General features: G+C 47.4%; 3 protein-coding genes across 13 annotated transcripts in view; 2 read left to right on the top strand and 1 right to left on the bottom strand.

Moving 5' to 3' along the window:
• The first annotated feature begins 720 nt into the window (after positions 1-720).
• On the top strand, positions 721-4,655 carry LOC121077143 (serine protease 23-like). Of its 3 annotated transcripts, none has more exons than XM_040572049.1 (3): positions 721-856; positions 2,221-2,262; positions 2,718-4,655. In XM_040572049.1, the coding sequence occupies exon 3, from the start codon at positions 2,728-2,730 to the stop codon at positions 3,799-3,801; it is 1,074 nt and encodes a 357-aa protein (XP_040427983.1). In that variant the 5' UTR covers positions 721-856; positions 2,221-2,262; positions 2,718-2,727; the 3' UTR covers positions 3,802-4,655. The 3 variants fall into 3 exon arrangements, with proteins under 3 accessions (XP_040427983.1, XP_040427982.1, XP_040427981.1); XM_040572048.1 differs by lacking the exon at positions 721-856 and adding an exon at positions 1,639-1,968; XM_040572047.1 differs by lacking the exon at positions 721-856 and having other exon boundaries at positions 1,641-2,262.
• A 1,419-nt stretch (positions 4,656-6,074) lies between these two features.
• Positions 6,075-8,815, bottom strand: LOC121077144 (nuclear cap-binding protein subunit 2). The gene is made up of 4 exons (XM_040572050.1): positions 8,625-8,815; positions 8,342-8,523; positions 7,501-7,639; positions 6,075-6,835 (listed from the first exon to the last, which is right to left on the bottom strand). The coding sequence occupies exons 1-4, from the start codon at positions 8,709-8,711 to the stop codon at positions 6,737-6,739; spliced, it is 507 nt and encodes a 168-aa protein (XP_040427984.1). The 5' UTR covers positions 8,712-8,815; the 3' UTR covers positions 6,075-6,736.
• Positions 8,816-8,988: 173 nt separating this feature from the next.
• TEX11 (testis expressed 11) overlaps positions 8,989-20,880 on the top strand; it is a 35,250-nt gene continuing 23,358 nt past the window's right edge. For 4 of the 9 annotated variants that reach the window (XR_005823917.1, XR_005823916.1, XM_040572033.1 and 1 more), the window contains exons 1-11: positions 8,989-9,044; positions 9,139-9,251; positions 11,257-11,341; positions 12,538-12,617; positions 13,053-13,133; positions 13,215-13,334; positions 14,184-14,264; positions 16,583-16,668; positions 18,112-18,169; positions 18,966-19,061; positions 19,629-19,710. Coding sequence is in view for 7 of the 9 variants with exons in the window: in XM_040572033.1 (XP_040427967.1) it covers positions 9,017-9,044; positions 9,139-9,251; positions 11,257-11,341; positions 12,538-12,617; positions 13,053-13,133; positions 13,215-13,334; positions 14,184-14,264; positions 16,583-16,668; positions 18,112-18,169; positions 18,966-19,061; positions 19,629-19,710 (910 nt within the window). In the remaining 2 variants the exon portion in view is untranslated. Of the gene's footprint in view, positions 9,045-9,138; positions 9,608-9,662; positions 10,549-11,256; positions 11,342-12,537; positions 12,618-13,052; positions 13,134-13,214; positions 13,335-14,183; positions 14,265-16,050; positions 16,194-16,582; positions 16,669-18,111; positions 18,170-18,965; positions 19,062-19,628; positions 19,711-20,880 lie in introns of those variants that run through there. The other 5 variants (XM_040572037.1, XM_040572034.1, XM_040572036.1 and 2 more) reach the window with 5 other exon arrangements.

Genomic DNA, 20,880 nt, shown 5'->3' with positions numbered 1-20,880 from the left:
GAGAGGGAGCAGAGCAGGGCAGGACCGCGTGCCCCGCTGGGCCGGCTGCCAGCCGCTGCCGGCGTGGAGCAGGGCTTGGCCACAGCCGGGTCGGTGGGAGAGCTGCCAACCAGAGCCACAGCCCTCTGCTCCGGCTGGGGACAGGCCCCTCCAGCCTTCCCCCTGCCCCATGCAGCCCCTCGACCCACGCTCATGGCCAAGCCTCCCACGTTAGCTGGGAAAGAGGGAGCGGTGCCCCAAGGTAGCCCAGCCCCGTGCCTCTGGTGCCTGGGTGCAGGACACCAGCCTGCCGTGGCCTTGCCCTGCATGGCGTGGGAGCGTGCCACCAGGTCCCGGGGCACAGGCTGCGGTAAAGACCTTGGAGATATCCCCCAGAGGCTCCAGCACCGGCCTGCAGAGGAAGCGAGGCCAGGAGGTGGGCTGCATCCATGTGAGAAGATGATTTCCCAGATTCTGGTCTGGTCTAAATCAGCCCTGACAGACTATTTTGCGAAATAAACTAATTTAGGGCAGATGGATCTTGCGTGGATTTGGCATCTCTCCTTGTTTACTGGCAGCCGAGCAGGGTCACCGCACGGTCAGCAGCGAGAGCCCCACACCATCGGCTCTGCTTGGCCCCGGGGCTGCAGCTGCAAGCCCTGCCCCAGGGCTCGGCGGGGAGGAGAAGGGGCTGCCCGGCTCCACGGCACCCCCCGGGCTGTGTGCTGTGCCTGTGTCCCCACACGTGCCCCTGAGTGTGGCCGTGCCTATGTTGCTGCGTGCGTGCCGGGCAGTGCCCGTGGCCTGAGCCAAGCCGAGCTGCCCTAGGAGCAGGTGCCAGCCCCATCCTCCCCGGGCCGGTGCCGGCTGGGTGCAGGTAGGTGCCTCCCGTCCCCGTGGGGCCGGGCAGGGCCGGGGGTGGCAGCCAGGACTCCTGTGCCAGCCCCGGGCAGCGCCTCTGCCTTCCACGGGCGCCATTATCAGTCTCGCAGGCTCCACATGTCGGCTGGGGAGGAGGATAATGAGGCTCCGGAGCCCCAGCGTGGTGTGGGCTCAAGGGAGACGTCTGCGCCGCTCCCACCGCCTGAACTGCGGCCTCGGCAGCCTGCGGGTGGCCCGGCGAGGTGCTGCGATAGGGATGCAGCGCTCTGGGGCCAGAAGGATGCTCGTGAAGTGACAGACCTCAGCTCCCAGGTGTTAGGGGCTCCAAGGTGGGCTTCCCCCTTCCCTGCGAGCCTGAAAGGGCAGTCCTCTGCTCAGAAAATGCAGCAAAAAGCAGTACCCTGGAGCCTGGCGCTGCTGCCACGAGCCTGGGCCCTGCACACAGCCACCCATGGATGTTCGTACCATTGTGTGGGGCCTTTCTGCTCTGGGGGATGGCTCTGCCCAGCTGGGAGAGCACCAGAGGGAACCAAGCGAGGCTGGAGCTGCTCCCCTGCGTGTGCCTCCGGCTCTGCTGCTGCTGTGTGGGTGCCAGGCAGGCCGGGCACGCACGTGGGCAGGGGAGCCAGGGCTGGCTCGTGCCTTGGTGCCGTCTCCGCAAAGCCCTCGCTAGCTGCTGTGCCGAGCGGGGGCACTCAGGCAGGACCCCGCCACCTCCCCATCGCCGTCCCCTGGATTTCAGAGGCAGCCCGAGGGTCGCTGTGCCCTGGCTGCTTTTGGCCCAAGCCACGCGGAGGGGCAGGTGGCTGGGGCAGCGTCCCGGCGAAGCCCCGGCTGCGGCCGTCGGCTCGCGTGACGTGCTCGTGGCTGCAGCACCGAGGGGTCGGGGTGCGGAGAGCTCGTGGCTCTCAGCCTCCCTCCGTGGCTCCACCCCTCATTCCCCTGCGACTTTCATAACCCAGCGCGCTGCCACGTGTCCAGCGCAGACCCCGGCTGCCTTGGGGGGACACGGGGCTGGCCCGGAGGAGGTGTTGGAGCTGCTCTCCCTGTGCTCCAGCTGCTTGTCGAGGAAGAGCCTCTGCGGTCAGCCAAGGGGAGCCCATCTCGGTACGCGCGCCGAGGGCAGGATGGAGGTGGAGGGCTGAGCCGCTGCACAGAGCTGGGGTTGAAGAACCTGCCCCTCAGACCGCTCCCCTGCAAGAAAAGGGGTGGCCTGGTGCACGGAGAAGTAATGGCAGATTGGGAACAGTAATCCATTTTGGAGTTAAACCAGGCTGTCTTGTCCTCACTGCTCTGTGACACCACATACTTCAACTCAGGTCTAGCCCTGGAGTTACTGCACCTTTCTCTTCCCCGTAGGAGCAGCGGGACAGAGCTGTCGCCTCCCTCTGCAGTCAGCAGGTACCGTCACACCCTCCTCCTCCTCCTTCTCCCCGCGGGTGATGGGTGGTGGAGCCGGGCTGCTGCTGCCGGGTGGGTGGGACACGTCCCATCGGTGGGGCTCGAGCCCTGGAATCCAGGGAATCCACCCCGGGGCAAGCAGGATTTCTGGCGTGACGGAGGAAACTCATCTGCTCGTGATATTTCTGCAGCAGCGCTCGGTTGCGCTGCTGGGCCTCACCATCCAAAAGAGCTGCAGGAGATCAAAGGTTGGGTTAGATTTCTATCTCCGGTTAGTCACTCAGCTCCAGGCAGGTCCCGACCCTTCTGCTTTCTGTGGCAGCTGCTGAAGCACGCACTCCCCGGTAGCTGGCACAGGGCCACGCGCGGCCGATAATCCCCCAGCCGCGAGCCGCGGCAGGCGGCCGGCTCTCTAATCGGGCAGGCTTAATGGTCTCCTCGCTTTGCCTTTGCAGGTCTGGCAGGATGACTTGCTACCAGGTGGTTGCCGTTCTCCTGCTTTCCTTCCTTCCCAGCGCTGCAGCTGGCGGCCTGCTTCCTGCCCTCGTTCCCCGGTCCACCCTGCAGCTAGGCAGAGCCCGCTTCTCGGCACAGCCTGTCCTGGAGCTGACGACACGCTGCGACGACGCCTGCGCCCGGCGGGAGGCTGCCTTGGCCCCCCAGGATTTCCAGGAGTACCTTTCTTACGAGACAGTGTACGCCAACGGCACCCGCACCCTCACCACGGTGGAGCTGAGCCCTCAGGGGGGCGGCACGGAGAAGAGGCGGCAGAGGTGGCGCAAGCGGCGCAAGCGGCAGATTTACGGCACAGACGGGCGGTTTTCCATCAGCGGGAACCACTTCTTGCTGGACTACCCCTTCTCCGCCACCGTCAAGATCTCCACGGGGTGCACGGGGGTGCTCGTGTCCGAGCGGCACGTCCTCACAGCTGCCCACTGCATCCACGACGGCAAAGACTACGTGAAGGGGGCCAAGAAGATCAAGGTGGGCTTCCTGACGCCGCTGCAGAGCGCTGGCAACAGGACGGGGCCGGGGGGGCTGGCGATGCGCTGGGCTCGCGTGCGGCGCACGCAGGTGCCCAAGGGTTGGATTCGGAGCCCCGACTCGGTCAGCATGGACTACGACTACGCCCTTTTGGAGCTGCGCAGGCCACACCAGCGCCCCTACATGAAGCTGACGGTGGCTCCAGCAGCGGAGGAGATGGCTGGGAAGAGGATTCATTTTTCGGGGTTTGACAGCGACCGGCCGGGCGAGCTGGTCTACCGCTTCTGTGGGGTGGAGGACGAGACGGCCCACCTCATCTACCAGCACTGCGATGCCAGGCCTGGTGCGTCCGGCTCTGGGGTGTATGGCAAGGTGTGGGACCCCGTCCAGCACAAATGGGAGAGGAAGGTGGTTGGGGTCTTCTCTGGGCACCAGTGGCTCGAGGTGGCCGGGGAGCAGCATGACTATAATGTTGCCGTTCGCCTGACTGCTCCGAAGTTTGCTCAGATTTGTTACTGGATCAAAGGGGACTATAAAAGCTGCCGGAACGAATGAGAACTGGAGCCTTCCTTTTCCCCTCCCCATTGCAGAAGGCTTTGAGCGTGGTGTTGCGGAGTGGATGCACGGCTGAGGAGCACGAGGAGGAGCAGCATCTCCTGCCAAAACTGCTCCACCACTAAACTTCATTCTGTTCTCTGTCCTGAAGGAACAAGGTCCCTGCAGATCACAAGGGATCCAGCGGAGAGACTCACTAAGCCTGAAGGGTGCATCAGCTCCTTTGGTTGGTGCTGGTGGGAACTCGGCATCGGGTTCTTTGCACAAAGAGCTCGGCTGTCAGTCAGGACCAGCGGCCTCTGCCTCGAGCCGTTAACTGTTAACCGCTTGGAGAGGCAGCCACAGGCCTGTGCTTAGCTGCACCGAGTTTCTCTTGGGTCTCATCAGGTCTCTGTTTGTGGGCTGGCACTGCCCAGCTTGGCACTGCCCCAGCTCTGTGAGGACAAAGGATTTTTCCTTCTAACAGCGTCTTTGTGTGCCGATGAAAGGTGCCTGAAAGGGAACCCTGGAGCCTGAGGCTTCTGGGCACGGTGTCAGCAAGGAGCCCGGCCAGGACAGGAGGGGCTGCTCCAGCGTGCGGGCAGAAGCAGCACGTGACGGCACTCTTGGAGAGGACACCTCTTCCAACCCGTGCAGCGTGGTGCCACGTGGGTGCCGCCGCACCACAGCACAGGCTAAGATCTGGGAGCACCTATTTACTTGTAAACCTTCTCATCTCTCTTTGGTTCTCTTTGGGCTGCCTTTAGGAGGAAGGGACCCTGGCATTTACTGCAGCTGTAGTATTTGAGATGGATTATTTTATGCAAATGCATGTATTTGAATAAAAGTCAGCACAAAGCTCTTTGCAAAGGTTATGTTGAAAGGAGAACGGTGCACAACTTGCCGACCCTGCTTTGGGACTCGTAAAAGGATGGAGATACTCTCCCTTCAGACCAAAGCAAGCAGGACAGGCAGAGCTGTGTAGAGCTGAAATTGCAGTATCTTGCAAAAATAGGGACAGAAATGCCGCCACAGTCATAACCCAGGCACCTGACCGAACAGCTTCCCACATGCTCTGTCAGATCCATACGAATGATACGTCCAACAGGCCCTACCAGGCTCTCCCAGGAGCAAAGCAAGAGTTTATCTTGTTTCCCTACCTCATATACACACGATTCTGTTGCTGATCTGAGTTTCATGGCAGATTTCCCTCCCTGTCTTCCCCACATATTCCCTTTTGCTTGCTGTGTTTGCCCAAGCAATTATTCTATGTAACCCATAACCTCCAGAAGGGACTTCGTGCTGATGCTGCTTTGCCAGACTGGACAGACGACTGCTTGTTTTTTGCTCTGATGTCAACGTCCCCCTCCTTTTCGCTGCGTGTCAGGGGCAGCCTGCATCGCAGGCTTGTCAACTCTGTCATTCCTTAGGTCTGCTGAGGTCTAAATGTGCAGTTCCTTCAAGATCCGTGACAGCTATACTGATGCAGCAACCTGACTTGCAAAACAAGCAGGTAGGAGACATTTCAACAAATTAAATGCTACACCCGCTCCCACTCAGTTCTAACATAAGTGTTAAAATAATTTAAATTGTATGCCTGGTCTGCACATGTGCTCAACAGAACAGTATTCATTATCTTGGATGAGACAGTGCATGAAAAATCCCAATTACACATTACTGGAGAGGGAGCAGCTGCTATTATTTTCATCACACTAAACCAATTTACAGTCACAATTTAACTTGTCCAGTGGAATTGCCTACCCTGGCTGGGAGGTGCTTAGGGACAGATCAGTAGGTGTTCTAAACTCTTCTGGTCCCTTGTCTGGACCCTACAAACAGCTCAATAGTGTTAGCCATGCTCTTCTTAAATGGAAAAGAAAGCACGGGGGGGTTAATAACAAACACAAGGAAGGGAGTTCTTAGTTCCTTCCACTCTTAAGTGCACATTAGACTTTTATATTGCTTTCTACACACCTCAAGTGGTGGAACAGGTATCAGGACAGTGAAGTTTGCCTGGAATCTGCTGGTGTGAAACATAAAGATTTGTCTTATTCAGAGCAGCTGTACACTTTATAAGCAACTTCCTTCTGGTGTCAGCCATCAGCTATTGCAAAAACAGAAGAGGAGGAAAAGCCAGTAGCAAGAGGGAAGCCGAGAGAAATACAGTGAGACTCACGCCCTCTTTTAGCGTCCATCTTAGTGTTTTCAAGTGACAGCAACTTTAAAATACCAACAGATGTTCCCCCCAGTTCTTGTCACAGAGCTAGTAGTTTTGATGCACAAACTGCAACAGGTACAGGACTCACTGTTTATTTAAAAAATTGAAAGAAACTTTTAACAAAACCACGCCGAACAGTGAGGATCTGAAAAGCCAGGCAGCACTGGGGGCATCATAAAGAGAAAGGCTCTGCAGGCCCTGACCAACCCAAGGGCTAGATGTGCAGGCAAGCACCTCCAAGCGGACAGTAAGACCTTGCTGCGCTTCTCTCATCCAAACAGTGATACTGCTTTGTAAGCAGATGAGGCTGTAAATTAGAAATTTGCAACTCTCGTGCAACCCCACAAGGTGCCCTGGCACTTGGAGGGCTCCAGTGGTGGCACATGCCTAAGAAGTTCCATCTGAGAGCAACCGCAGCTGCAGTCCCGACTTGGAGGAAGCCACCTGCTTAGCTGCAACGTGAAGAGTACGTCATAGCATGAGGTGTTGCCATGCTGCATTTCTTCTTACCCAGGATCCTGCAGAGCTGTCCATTTGTTTCCCTCGTTGCCCTGTATCAGCACAGAACATCTTCTCTAGCCCAGAAGGAAGGGGGAATGAACACATGTATATCCACAGTCTAAGGAGGGTCACCTTTTGTTGGAACTTGGATCTCACTCCCTACCCCAATCCAAAATGCGAGAACAGGGCTAGCTCTGGAAGGACAGAACCCTCTACGAGCTAGGACCTATGAGGCAATTAATAGACTGCAGGCTGATGATTTGCCTTCTGCATCTGAATAATCTTGCCAAAGCCACCTCTTCCCACATCGTAGTCTGTCCGGTACTCATCTCGCACCTGGGGCACAGCAATGACACAAATATTAGCATCCTGCACTGCTTGTATCCTTCAGAATCATCACCCTCTTCTTGCTCAGCTGGTGGAGAACTGAAGTTCAGATTAGAAGCACTGTGACCCACTTCAAATCTCCTCAAATAACTCACCAAAAAGGTGATGGTGGTGCAAATGACATGAGAATATGTCTGATGGCTGAGGTCCTTTTAGATACGAAGCAAAGACAACGCCAGAATATTTTAATGCCAGGCTTTGCCCCCAGAACATTTACTTCCCTCGTCCCCTCCCCACCCCCTGCAAAAAAAAAAAAAAGTCTGCAAAGGAAACTTACCTTCTCACAGGACAAACTGCTGGATTCTGAGACTGGCCTAACAGATGTGCTGTCCCTCTCCATTTAAATCCTATACGATTTTAAGAGTACTAGCTTGGAATATGGAAAATTCTACTTGTACTGTCAGGAAGTTTGGAGCCCTAGCCAGCAGTGGCCTTAGTTCTACTTCTAGCTCTTAACAGCAGGGAAGCATCAGTTACCAAAATCACCCAAAGTAGCTGTACTTCGTTATCAGGTCCTTATCGCCTACACTTCGTTCTCCAGGAGACAAAACTAGAAAAGCTCTACACTGTCTTAGGGGGATCTGACTCAAGGTCTGAACTGGTATTGCTTTTACCTGTCCTCCCGTCTTTCCTCTTCCATACTGTCGGCCCTCCTTAAACCCTGCATCCCAGTCTGTTCGAACGATGCGGTCGTCTAGTCGTGTGCCGTTGATAAATCGCATTGCGTGTTCAGCGTCTGCTCTCGTGTAGTATCTGAAACATACTCTAAGGAAAACTACGTGTGCTATTTTGTTGGCTGCAGGGAAAAGAAAGAGAACTACTGCATCTGAGAGGCAGAAGAGCCCTGCCTTCCAGATTTTCCTACTTTGCCTGTTCTTTTCCCTGGGATCAAAAAACTGCAGTCATGTAAATCCAAGCTGAAAACAGCTCCCACTCCTTCCTAAGGTTCTGAACTTTAATGTTAGTACCTGTACAGGCAAGAAATAGTTTTGGATCACTTATTTCACAAGTAGATAAAACAAACAGGTTAAAGGCTTGCTAAGGGCAAGAAATCTGTATTATGCCTTTTTATACCATATGAAACTTGATTAAATGTGAGCAGGAGGCGCAGGCCTCACAGGAGAGCTTTGCAGAGACAGCTCACGGGGCAACTTGTACAAGCGTGCACCCCGTGCTTGGGAGCAGTGCCACGGACCGCTCTGCTAGCTCCTTCGGGTGCGAAGTTAAGGCGAGAAGGCGAACACGCGCTCTCAGCGTTGGCCATGCACGAGCTGGGAGTCCACGCAGGTTTAGCCGGGAGTCCATGCAGGTCCCACCTAGGGCACGCAGGCGGTGGGAAGGGAGACAAGTGAACGCCTGGCAGCGGGCACTTGGCTTCCCCCCTTCGCAGGTGTGGGGCAGCTAAGCTGGCTGTGGCGGCGACAGGCCGAGAGCAGGAGGGCCCCGAAAGGATACTCGACGAAGCAGAAGCCGCAGGGCGTCTTCTTGATCTTGTCCAGCCCCATGACGATGCGCTTGACGTCGCCGCACTTGGAGAAGAGCTCCTGGATCTGCTCCTCGGTGGTGTAGAAGGACAGGTTGCCCACGTACAGCGTGGAGGAGATCTTCAGGAACTTCTCCTGCAGCTTCTTGCTACCCTGCGGGCACAGCGGGCCGTCAGCGGGCACCGGGCACCCCGACCCCGACCCCGCTCCCGACCCCGTCCCCGTCCCCCCGCCGGCCCCGGTCCCGGCCGCACCCGGAAGTGCTGGTCGCGGTAGCGGCTGATCTCGCAGTAGGAGTCGCTGTTGAGGCCGCTGAGCGAGGTGTGAAGCAGCCCCGACATGGCGCCCGCGCCCCCCCCCCCCCGCGCCCCGGCCGCCGGGATCCTTCCAGAACCGCCGCGGCGCCCACCGACACCGCCTCACGGCCAGCGGGGCGGCCCGGCCGCCGCGCCTCCCTATTGGCTGCCGCACCTGCCGATCGGGGGAGGAAGGCGGGGCGAAGGCGGCGGACGGCCAATCGCCGCGCGGAGACGCCGGCGGCGCCGCGTTCCCCCGCGGCCGTGGCGGCGGGCCCGGCGTGCAGCGCGGCGGAGGGCGGCGGGAGGGGGCGGCGCGCATGCGCGGCGCGCTGAGGGGCGGCCCCGGCATGGCGGCGCGGCGGGCGGCGGCCGAAGGTGGCGGCTGACGGGGGCCGGGGGTCGGCGCCGCCCTCCCGGCGGTGCCCGGGCGGCGGCAGCCCTCACGCCCCGCTCCCCGCCTGTCTTGCAGGGCTGCTCCGGGAGCTGCTGCGGGAGGAGGCCCCGGGGCGCATCGCCGCGCTCACCGAGGAGCTGTTCCGGGCGGCGGGGAGCCTCGGCGGGGAGGCGGGGGCCGGGCCGGAGGTAGGGCTCCGGCCCTGCAGCCTCCGGCTTCCCGGCGTTGGGTTTTAGTGCGGCGAAACTGGGGCCTGTCGGCGTGCGAGCGAAGCAGTTCGGGCCTCCCGTCCCGTAACCCGGCAGGGCGAACGTCCCAAATAAAGCAGAAAGCGTTAACGTGAAAAGTTACCGGGGTATCAGTGCTAACGCTTCAGTTTTCCGCTCGTGCCTCGCTACATTGCCATACGAAAACGCGAGTGGCAGAGCGTTGCTGCACGTGAATTAGGTGGGGGATCGGCAGAGGTCCTTCCCGTCCCTTACCCTGACGGGGAACAGCAGGTCCCGGAGGAAGAAAAACGAGCACACGCGTTTTTACCTGCCTGGTAAACCAAGCAGAGTGGGAGGCATTCTTCTTCATACATTACACAAGTGAATTAGGTCGTTGCTTATAATAATGTTAGGGCTTTTCTTTGTAGGCCTTCTAGAGGACTTTTATGAGTGGTAAACATCTACTTTAAAAGGTCTTTTGCTAAAAGAAATCAATGAGAAACATGCTAATCTGGAATAAAGACAAGGCCAGCTGAGGTATTGCCCAAACATTTCTTCCAAAATTATATTTCGAAGTGAGATTTAGTTCACAGTGGTTATCCTTGAAGGAAGACTGATTTTGAAAGTCCTGAATTTGTGACAAAGGGCAGGATAGGTTAGCGTGTGTCACAATAGGAAATATTTCTAGTGCTGTCTGTAAAGAAGTACAGGAGCATACAGCTGGTATCCTTTGGTTCTTCCTGTTGGGCTAAACGAGTTTTAAAGAAAGGAGAAATTAATTTGTAGTCTGATCTCTTAAATGAAAGGGTCCATAACATTTTTCCCAGTTAAGCAAGAGCATATTTGTAGCCAACATCTCTTCTGGAAACTATGATTTGAGTGATGGAAAATACGCTACCCTTCAAGATGGGTTGTTAAAAGAGCTTATTGCGTTTAGGCAAGATTGCATCATCTTTTAAACAAGAATATCTAGGCAGGAGCCTTTGCTTTTTGTTTGCTGATATCAGAAATTTCCCAGCGTAGGTGCTTAAAGTAATTAAACGTAACATTCTATAGGCAAAAGAGGTGAAGTCTTACTATAGATGCACTTCCCAACCTGATACAATTTTACAGCTCTTTTCCAGTCCCTTCTAATTTTTCAACATCTGTTTAAAGCATACATAATGTATTCTGAAAGCTGCCAGTGAATCAGTTGTGTTGGACGTGACGATGTGCTGTTGCACAAATTTTTTTATGTGCGAGTGTTTTTGAGAAAACTTCATCCCAGATGGATAGGGTAAGTCAGGTCATGTTTTGCGAAGTTTGGAAAAGGACTTGACAGAAACATATGTTAGGATATTTCAGTAATTTGACAGATTAATGGGATTTGTTTAGGAACATGCTTGAATGTTTCTGAAGTCCACCACTTCACACACAGAATTTGCTGTTTTGTGTAATTTCTAATTGGAGCTGAAGGCACTGATGGCTGACGTGACATATACGCGTGTACTGCTATGGGTCTTATGATTCCTTAGTTCTTTTTAGTTTCAGGTCATGTCAGCCTTTGATTTGCAGCCATGTTCTTTCTTAACTTCATCTTAGAAACGCTCTCAAATTTTTAGATGTGAAACAGTCTTTTAGAAGACTGAGTATATCTTATGAAATGGCAAGGATATGTGATTCCTGCCAACTGCTTATCAGTTTTCTGGAATACGTGTTCTGTAGAAAAGAATGATCCAAACTTTTAGCTGAAGAAAGACTGGGTGGTCCGCTCAGCGTGCCTGTTTTGGGGTCGCTATCCCAGCTCTCCCTGTGGAGATGGTCAGTTCACGTTAACAGCTTCACAGAAAACTCAGGCCTTTGACTCCGGTGTCAAAGGCGGTTGCACAAACATGGACAGATCATTAACATGATGAGCATGAAAGGAGGTTCCTTTTCCAGCAGTAAATTTCAAAGCGATCCAAATCTAGGACAAAATTAAATCTAATAGAATTTTCCTCCTCAGGTTGAAGAAGGTGCAGTAAGCCTGTGGAACTGGGCTGTGACCAAACACATGGGTTCTGTCATCAATGACGAGCAAAGAGCTAAACGTACGTATGGGTTCCGTTCCTTGCTAAGCGCGTTTGTGTGTTGCAGCATGAAAAGGAAAAGCTCTTTGCTGACAGGTATATGTGCAGTGCTGTAGATTTGTGTGGGTATTTGCAGATAGGATACAGACAGAGGAAACTACAGCTAGGCTTACATAAACAGTTCAGGAAGGATCACTCTGGTGTAATGGTGATCTTCTAGCGACACAGAATCAGGATAGGCATTTTTACCACTCCCCCTTCTGTGCCAGGGCATCAATAAAACAGTGGTGTAGCCAAAGGAAACTGTAGTTCGCCTTCTAATGCTATGTTTTTAATCTGAGAGTGTATGGAAATAAAACTGATGTAAATTTTAGACTGTTGGTCAGTTAATTTATAAAAAGTGAGACTGTTTTTTAACATAGCTATCTCACTAATGTTTACAGAAAAAATCTAAATTCTTCTTTTGACTCCCCTGCCTCAGCTAGGCATACAGCTGGTAGGTTTGCTTAGAGCCAGAAGCAGGGCTGGGGGAAATCAGAAGTGAGTTTTTGGTCTTCTCTGTCATCCAGTTCCTTATGTGGTTCTGCAGGATTGCAATATCTGGCCTACATTTTTGTCTTGAGGGATTATAGTCAAAATTATGTACACTTTGCATCATATAAGTGATGTCAGGTGAAGGGAAAAGGGTAAGTTTACACAAAATAAGTAATAATTATTGTAGCGTAATGTTCTCAGATCTTATATCACAGCTGAAGGGCCAGGGAGAGGCTATTTAAAATATATTAAGTGGTGTCTTTTCTATCCCTGATGTTTAAGAAAGGCCAGAAAATATTTTTGCTTTTTACTTTGAAAATGTAAAGATTATTAAACTTGATTTCCCTATTTTGCTGAAGGCTATTCTGAGGCACTCAAGACATGTTACTGTGAGCACCTGTAATGTAATTAAGTCTTTGAATGCTGTGTCTTTAACTTAGGTATTTAATAGGTTTAATAGGTATTTTGAGGAGAATATCATTTTTTTTCCTTGATGCCTAAAAGGCAGTTGTAAGGAGCTTGGCTAAAATTCAGACTGCTTTGACTACTGAAGCTTTCAAATTTTTCTCTCCTGCAATTTTAAGTGGTAAACCATCTTTTGGATATGGCAGGGCCTGACTTTCTTAAGAAAGAAAAAAGACAAAAGGAAACTTAAGAATATATTATACATTGTTTTCTTGCAGTGCGATTTGTTGCTTGTAGACTGGTGTGCCTTTGTGAAGGCAGTGATCCTCCGGAGGGGACTATTCGAAGACAGATTTTGGTAAGGCTGATGGCAGCTAAGCAATGACATACAGTTGATCACCAACGAAAACCTTACAAACTTATTACAATTGCTTTGGAAAGTGAGTGAAATAAGCCTGTAATTCTGGGGAGTGTGCATGTTGAAGGTGGGCCCGTATCACAGGCATACCTTGCTGAGTTAGCGCAGTTAGCATCACATCTTTGTCATATGTTAAGATGTTCTGAGAGCAGCATTATTTTGATATCTTACAGTATTGTGTAGTAGGGCACTGTAAGTCTTACGCTGCATCTAGGTGCTATGGAGTTAACTCAGATGTGAGAGGCACTTGTCACAAATTAAAGAGCTGAAATACCTCACTCCTACGTAAGATATGTGCATTAACAAGAAGAAATTTAACACTGCTTCTTTGAAGTGACTAAATTGTCACAAAGCACACATCATTTTCTCTTTCAGATGTCAATGAAAACTGGTAAAGGATGGATAGATATTGGAAAAGCTGATCTTGCTGATGAATTTCTAGGGATTGCCTTGAACGTAAGTTCTTTTCTGTTCTGGTTTCTTATAAACACACCTGTTTGTAAGTTCCATGGGTGATGCTTAAGCTTTGTTTTCCAGAGCATAGAAAAACTGTACACAAAATTACGTAAGGGGAGCGATGGTGAAGCAGATATTCATGTGCACAAAGCTGATGTGGAGAAGGACCTCTTCAAAGTGCTCTCTTATCAGGCTGAATCAGTATGTGTTCTTCCCAGCTTTCTTTATAAGTCACCAGGGGGTACAAAGGAAACTCTGACCCGTTTATTAGATGTATGAATGCTTGGCACTGAGGACTTGCTGAAGGATATATTTCCTTTGCTTAGATGTAAGATATCAGACGTGATGTTTGCATTCAGTGTTGCAATAATTTGATGATTTTTAATTTGCCTGGTTTATCGCAGTCATTTGTGCCGTGTTGTTTATATCTTCTAGTTCAGATTTGTTGCTCTGTGATTTGGCTAGCATGAGTGTTTGTACAACAAACAGCGGCCCTTCTGAGTCATAAATGTTTCGGTTCCAAGGGTGTCTTGTGCTTCCTGAACAAAGGGGAGCCTGGGTCCCCAAAACTGCGTTTGTGCCATATGTACACAGCAAGACTTGTCACTTCAGAATGCTCGTCAAATTTGCAGCTGGGCTGATTGAAAAGTGCTTCCCTAAGCAGACCAAAACAGTGGCCAAAATTTTTCATTTAGCTTCTAGTTGATAATGGAGACAGAGAGAGTACCCCACGTTACTGGAGAGGTGTTTTTAGATTTGCTAGTTTGTTACATCACCTAACATCTGAATGATTTGGTACCATCTATCTGTCCCTTTCACACTGCGGCTGGACAGCAGGGTACTTCTGGATGTCTTTGTCATCTGGCAATATATAGAAATAAACAGAATTATTGTGGCACTATAAGGACAGATATCTAATCCCAAATTTAGCTTTAGTGAACGTGAAAAATGTATGCAAATCCAAGTCTTTTTTAGAGATTGGTCTTTTAATGAATTTTAGAGGCAAGCAAGGCACTTACAGTCTGTTGGCATGTTCTACTGCTTTCTTAGGCAGTTGCTCAAGGGGATTTTCAGAAAGCAGTGATGTGTGTGCAGCGCTGTAAAGATATGTTGATGAAGTTGCCAAAAGAGGTTAGTGAAATCATACCTTCTTTATCATTCCAAAGTTTGAAAATCTGCTTTCCTATCTATATGTTAACGAGTGGCATATGCCATATAAAATTTTGAAAAATACTTTGAGAACTCTTTGTATGTGTTCTGTGTTTTTCTGCTTCTCTGAGATTTTCTTGCTACATATTTTGCATGAAAGCAGCAGGCTTTTTCCTTCAAAGTTCAGTATTTTTTTCTTTTTTTGCTCATAGTTTATCATTTGAAATAGAATGATAAACTCTTTCTAAAGAATGAGTGAAAACAAATCATCAAGAAAGGCAAAAAGATTTCTATATTGAATATGCCACCTACTCTTCTGCAGAAACAGCTGCACTTTACATCTTGTTCTTCTCTGTTGCTTCTTCCCTTTTATGTGTGAACTTTTGTCTGGAGACAGGTGGGACAAGAGAAGAGCTGAGCTTCTAGGCTTTTCATATGCAAGTTAGTACTAAAATCTTCATCTTCATGAAGCTGTAAAGCTATGAATGGCGGTTTCCCATTGTACTAAACTGTTTTTTGTAGTTTTTATTTTACAGAACAATGTCCAAAGAAAACAAACTTTGACATATGCAGAGTAGTCCTTTGTTTGCAAAGATAAAAGGCTAATATGTTTGTATCAGAATAAGCTTCCCCACATTCATTTTCATTTGCTTATTTTAATTTTTTCCCAACCTTTAGGATTTTTTTTTGTACATTGAGGAAACATTTTGTTCTTGTCTCTGTGGTACAGGTAATAAAATCCAAAGGGATAGATGTGAGTTCTGAAACAGAAATATGGCACTGTTTATGTTGCAGTTGGTTAGAGGGTTTTTTTTTTTTTTTGTGATCTGTGTGCAGAGCATCTGAGTGACTAAGTCAGCTGTAGGGGTCTAACTTTCATTTCAATTATAAGAGCAGCTTCTCACTGTTTGATTTGTTAAAGATGCTCACTAAGATCTTTATGTTTCTGATTCTCATTTCATTTTGAATGAATTTCATGCTTTCCATTTTAACTCCTCTATTAAATAATATTAAACTTCTCACGGTGAAGGCTCTTCAGAAACCATGAGCACTGATGCAGACAAGGAAGAGGTTTCTGATCACGAGAGATACAATTCACCTCTGGTTTAAAGAGGGGTATTTAAACAACGAGAAAAAAAGAAAGCACTAGCAATTGCTCTGAGTGACTTTGGAATTTTTGACCACTAGGTAGTTGTCACTCCTTAACTCTTCCAGAATTGCATCCTACCAGAGAGCACTTGCGGAGTACCACATGGAGGTTGTTGCATTATCTTAATGGATGATACCACAAATCAGCTGGAGAGGATTTGCAGTTTGTGGGTCATCAGTGGTCTTATGAACCACAATGGGGAGCTGTAGCCCTAAAGGGTGAAGTGCTAGAGTTGTTCCAAACACTTAGTGTTCAGAGTGATGCTAGGCATATGGGAATATTTAGGATTATGCTTGATGCCTGGAACACATTCATTCATTGAAATAGTATTTTAAATATGGGAGTGATTTTTTATTTTTTTTTTTGTTCATCCATACTGAATTTGCACTTTTGTGTCTGGATGGCAATGAGATAAAAAAAAAAATGTTCAAAGCAAAATGTTCTGTGTCTCTCGTTCTTGCCTGAGGACTTGAAGTCCCTTGCAAGAGACACTTCTTGTACTTGGAGAAGAAAGTTACTCCAGTGGCAAAATGAATGCAAATATTAGTGGTCTGTTAGCATTTAAAACAGCTTTTTGTCTCCCTTTGGACAGCATTAGACAGTTGCAAAGAGATACTGTCAGGGCTGACTGATAAAGCAGAAAGCAACAATATTCTGAATAATCAAACATTCAAAAATATATTTCTCCTCACATTGGTAGTGTGGATCGTCCTTTTATAATGCAAAGGAGAAGTGCTGGGAAAAAGCCTACCGTGCAAGAGGTGGAGTCCTATTCACTTAACTATGTAAAACTCTTTAGAAATGAATTTGTAATATGCCATTTTTTCTTCTTAGGTTTTATTTTTTTTGTTGTTTACTGTGCACAGTTCTAGTGCTTTCAGGTTGGTTTCTTGAGGAACTATTCTACTTTGTGTGTTTGAAGAATTCCCCTGTTTTGCATGTCCCAGACCGGTTAATATTGCTGCACTTTCCCACGGAACAATACAATTTGATTCTACTCATGTTCAATACCTCCTCAAATACGGTCAGAAGTGATAATTCTAGACCTGTCTTTAAAGTAAAAAGCATTTTAAAGAACCAGAGACTGGGTGCCGTAGATGTATTGGTGTTTCTACAAGAACGTTATAGAAGCAGGAGTCTTTTATTACAGACCTGTTACCTGGCAATCCTCTGTTACAACTTTGGGGTGGAAACCTATGAACGGAAGAAGTATGAACAGAGCTCCTTTTGGCTCAGGTAATGTGCAAAGGGAGACAAAATAATATCCTACTTTTCAAATGGAAAAATCTGTGTGAAGGAGAGGGGGAAGCAAGGAAAAATAGATGTTTAATTGAAAAAATGAGAACTCAAGTTTTTAACTGAACCATGCTGGCTGAGCAAATGCTGACTTAGTGACTGTCTTGCTTACAAATGCTGTTGCCTAGCATTTATGTCTGTTTTCCACACTGATTTTCATGTCATTAAAATGAAAACCTTTCCATGTAGAAGTCATATCCATGGTTCTCATCCATTCTCTCCCTAACTCTTCTTCCAAAGAGATTACTTTAATGATGAGGCTGTTCCCAGCTCCTGTGCCATTTATAAACAATATTGAAGAAATCTGAAAACTTCAGAAAAGCGTAGAGGAATTCTTCTGGCCAGTTTTAAATGGATGTGTTTTAATCAGTATTTGAATTTCTCAGAAAGGAGGTGCTTCATTGACAGCAGTTCCTTGACTGATGAAAGACACAACCACCAAGGTGAAAAACGAATAGTTTGAGATGGTTTAGGTAGGATCCAAATAAGCAATGTGTTATTGCTAGGGAAGAAAATATTTAGGCTATTGGGAAGAGTATCCTCATGCCAAGGTCACAGACTGAGCTCAGAAAATTTGCTTTTATTTCTTGTTCTTTTTTTTTTAAATTCTCTGAAGAAAACAAATCACAGCACATCTAATTCAGAATAGTTATGGTCACATGCTATCAAAGAATTTTTAGAAGCGCTTAGAATTAATTAAAGCTGGTGCTTTGTTGATTATTTTATATTTTGTTCTTGTGGAAAATTAAATACTGAGTCCTGATGGCAAAATTTGAGGAGGAGATAAACCTTTGCCAAGTGCAAATACTTATCTGGATATAGCAATTTAGCTCCATCTAGTGGGTTAAGATTTCCCTGTACTGAGAGTGTATTATATTAGGAAACAAATGTCTGGTTATTCTGTTTTTCTTTTAAAAAGTTATTCCTCTGCACTGTTTGCCATCAGATCTGGTTTTGTGGACTCGGTGCATTTTCTCTGGGTGGTCCTTTGTGCTGTCATTTAACTTTCAGGAAAAGAATGATGAATCATGACTCCCAGGTGTCTGTTCTTGTGCTGTGATCTTGAGGCTGGGTCAATTGTAACTTCTGTGTATGACTGTATTATATGTCAGGTGAGAATAAGAACAGTGACTGGTTAAAATGCCTTCAGTTAAAACTGATAAAGCCTACTAAAATGTTTGAATTGAAGATGTTACAGAATGTGGTGCGCTAGGTTGATGGAAGTGGGAGAGTACAATTTTTGATATGAGGCTTTAGGAAGAAAAAATCTTTTGTTCTCTAGTTAAGAAGTGGGGTAGGATAGGAATGTGGCACATACCAGAAACCTGGCTGAATTTATCTCTGTCATCCCATGTAATTTTAACTTTTCCTTATCATTGGTAGCCAGAGTTATGACATTGGGAAGATGGACATGAAATATTCCGTTGGCAAAGAAATGCGGGTAAGAAAAAGAGAAATTGCTGTTTACACAGAGGAGGATTTTGTTAACCTGACTCCACTGCTTCTGCTATGCCAAAACTGACCAGTGATTGATTCTCTGGCCTCCTTTTTAGTACTGTTTGCTATGAAGTTTGGCAAAGTTGCAAATCCACTTTCTATGAGCATCATAGCAAGAGTTGAGTCACTGATGCCCTTAATCACATTTGAATCTACTATTTCACAGAAATTTGATTTTGGGAAATAAGACTCAGACTGAGAGGCTATCTCTTCTTCCCTCCTTCTTCTTCTTTCAAGGCATTGTTAGGTATAGCTGTGTCATTTCTGAGAGATGTTTGTCTGTCTCGTAGGCCTATTACTCCTAATACTACCGACAGTGGATATAGAGATTTTATTCTCTTCCCCTTTATATAAATCATTTGCATATTTGCAGGCCGCGGTCACGTATGTCTTTGTGTTTCTCTCAGTAAAGTAGATAGCCCCTGTTCCTTCACTTCTTTCTGTTTTTCCAGGTCTCTGCATTTCCCTATTACTGTTCTGTTCTCTGAACGCTCGAGCTGATTCATGTGCTGTGCGGATTGCAGTGCTGAAGACCAGACACAGCACTCCGACTCAGGCTCTGGAGCTGAGCAGTCACTTCATATGTCTGATCTCAGACAGGCATTCTCTTCACTCAGAGAGCTTTACTTTTGTGGCCTTAAAATTTAAGTCTTTTGTGTTGATACGTGTGGTCATGTGTGCTTTTTTTCCCCCCCACTATGCAGATAGGATTTAAACTTCTAGTTTATTTTTCTTTCCAGGCTAAGGTGCTGCGATTGTTAGCTACAGCCTATTTTGAGTGGGATTGTAAGCAGTATCTTGACAAGGCATTGAAGTCTATAAGCTTGGCAAATGAGGTAGTAATGTGCAATTATATTTATGTGTGCAATAACTGAGACTCAAGCATTTACTAATGTAATAATGTAGACCACGTTAATCATTGGTGAAAGTGACTTGAATTAATTTTTTGCTTCTCTCTCTTCGGGTTACTTAGAGTAACTTAAATTTAAAAACATTGTTTGTCTTTGGTTGACTGTTTTAAAATTTCCATTATTTGTTTCATTCAAAAGAAATTCAAAATATAAAATCCTATTTTAAGTGAAAGTTCAAGGTCACTTTTTTACATGCTGATAGGGCTTTCAGACAGATGATAATGCACGTGCTGGTGAGATCAGGGTAAATGGTGGTATAAACCATTGCACCCAAGCCCTTTGCAGTTTTTATTGTAGTTACCTTCACAAAACTTTTTGAGGTGTAAGAGTGTTCTTGTCATCATTGTTTGATAGTTTATATTTTGATAATAAAATGGAATGGAAGAATGCTGTGGAGTGTATGTGGTTCTGTGTTATGAATGTGTTGTACTCTCACAGAATCTGTATTCTACAAACAGTTGTCCAAGTAATGGAGTGTTTTTCATTGTGCAGGAGAATTTGCATCCAGCAGGGTTTTTTTTGAAAGTTAACATTCTTCTTAAAAGTGGAGCATCAGATGAAGAGATCAACTCAGGTATTACAGTTCTGTTTATGTTTCACGGTAAGGTCATACTACTCCATATCCAAGAAGACAGCCTGAGTAGCGCATTGGAGAGAGGAAAAAAGAGAAAAGAGCCAAACCTTTCTTGTGTGTTTTAGAGGAATCTTCATTAGCCACATGTAACAATTCTGGTTTGGTGTGTGGGCCATAGAAGTCAGCATTAGAGGACAATATAATAATTAAATTATAACTAAACGTGATTTTATTTTGTTGAGAGCTTAAATATACTTGCTGGAAATAGGGAAGGGGGAAGGCCGAAGCCTGTTAGAATGAAGGCAGCAGTAATACAGCAATGTAAGAGGATGGCTGATTTTAGTCATATGCCTAAGGTTATTTAGAAAGGATGAAGTTGGGTTGTATCTCATGCACTCAGCATAGAAGAAAGGCTTGTGAAACATTGCTGTTCTGTGTGTTATGTTGCACGTTTTGGCCAAGAGACATCGAGTGCTGATCAATGCGTTGGTGTAAGTGTGTTTTACCAGAGTTTACTTGGTTTATAAAGGACATACTAACTCTTCTTATTCATCAAATTTGTAATTTGAATAGAACTGATTTTTCTGTTGGCACTAGAAGAGGAGAAAGTTTTCAGGGGAAATTTTAGTATAAAAAGGTTAATGTATCAGGAAAATATTATTTACATCAATAACGGCATCTTAACGAGGAGGGGCTTAGTTCTCTTTATGCTTAGAAAGTATCAGATACATAACAAATACTCTGAGAAATAAATGTACAATGAAATAAGGAATTTCTTGCAGAAAGCTGGATGATTTGACTGCTGCCAGACTAACAGGAAAGGAAACTCCACTTGAGATGGCTCCTGGTGAATTTCAGCCAGCTTCCAAGTAGACAGTTATTCAAAACTTACCATCGGAATAGCTGGTTTCTGTTCTACAATCTGAATTGTGAAGCCATAGCGTTGCCTATCAAAACACACACTGCTTATAGCATGTTACTGCTTATAGCAATGGCATGAAGATTCCAGTCAATTTTTCAAGCAACTTATAAATAAGTGGCTGTCTGTCTTCTGTTGGATGGCTGGCCAAAGAGTATTGTGTCTATGTACTGCAACTCCCGTTTCCTTTGAATGAAGGTTCCTGCTAGGTTTTAGGCATTTGACTAAAATCTTGTATTGTGCTCTTGTAC

Source organism: Cygnus olor, chromosome 13 (assembly GCF_009769625.2).
Source record: "Cygnus olor isolate bCygOlo1 chromosome 13, bCygOlo1.pri.v2, whole genome shotgun sequence".
Taxonomy (NCBI): Eukaryota; Metazoa; Chordata; class Aves; order Anseriformes; family Anatidae; genus Cygnus; species Cygnus olor.
The sequence above is the reverse complement of the archived record's forward strand: the minus strand, read 5'-3'. Positions and strand labels throughout refer to the sequence as shown.

What these genes read in the sequence shown, in the direction of transcription:
- LOC121077143 (XM_040572049.1), top strand. Translation starts at nt 2,728, where the DNA reads ATGACTTGCTACCAGGTGGTTGCCGTTCTCCTGCTTTCCTTCCTTCCC.
- LOC121077144 (XM_040572050.1), bottom strand. Translation starts at nt 8,711, where the DNA reads ATGTCGGGGCTGCTTCACACCTCGCTCAGCGGCCTCAACAGCGACTCC. An exon ending in ACCGCGACCAGCACTTCCGG is followed by an intron (nt 8,524 to 8,624) that starts GTGCGGCCGGGA and finishes CTGTGCCCGCAG; the next exon opens with GGTAGCAAGAAGCTGCAGGA. An exon ending in GAGGAAAGACGGGAGGACAG is followed by an intron (nt 6,836 to 7,500) that starts GTAAAAGCAATA and finishes GCTGTGCCCCAG; the next exon opens with GTGCGAGATGAGTACCGGAC.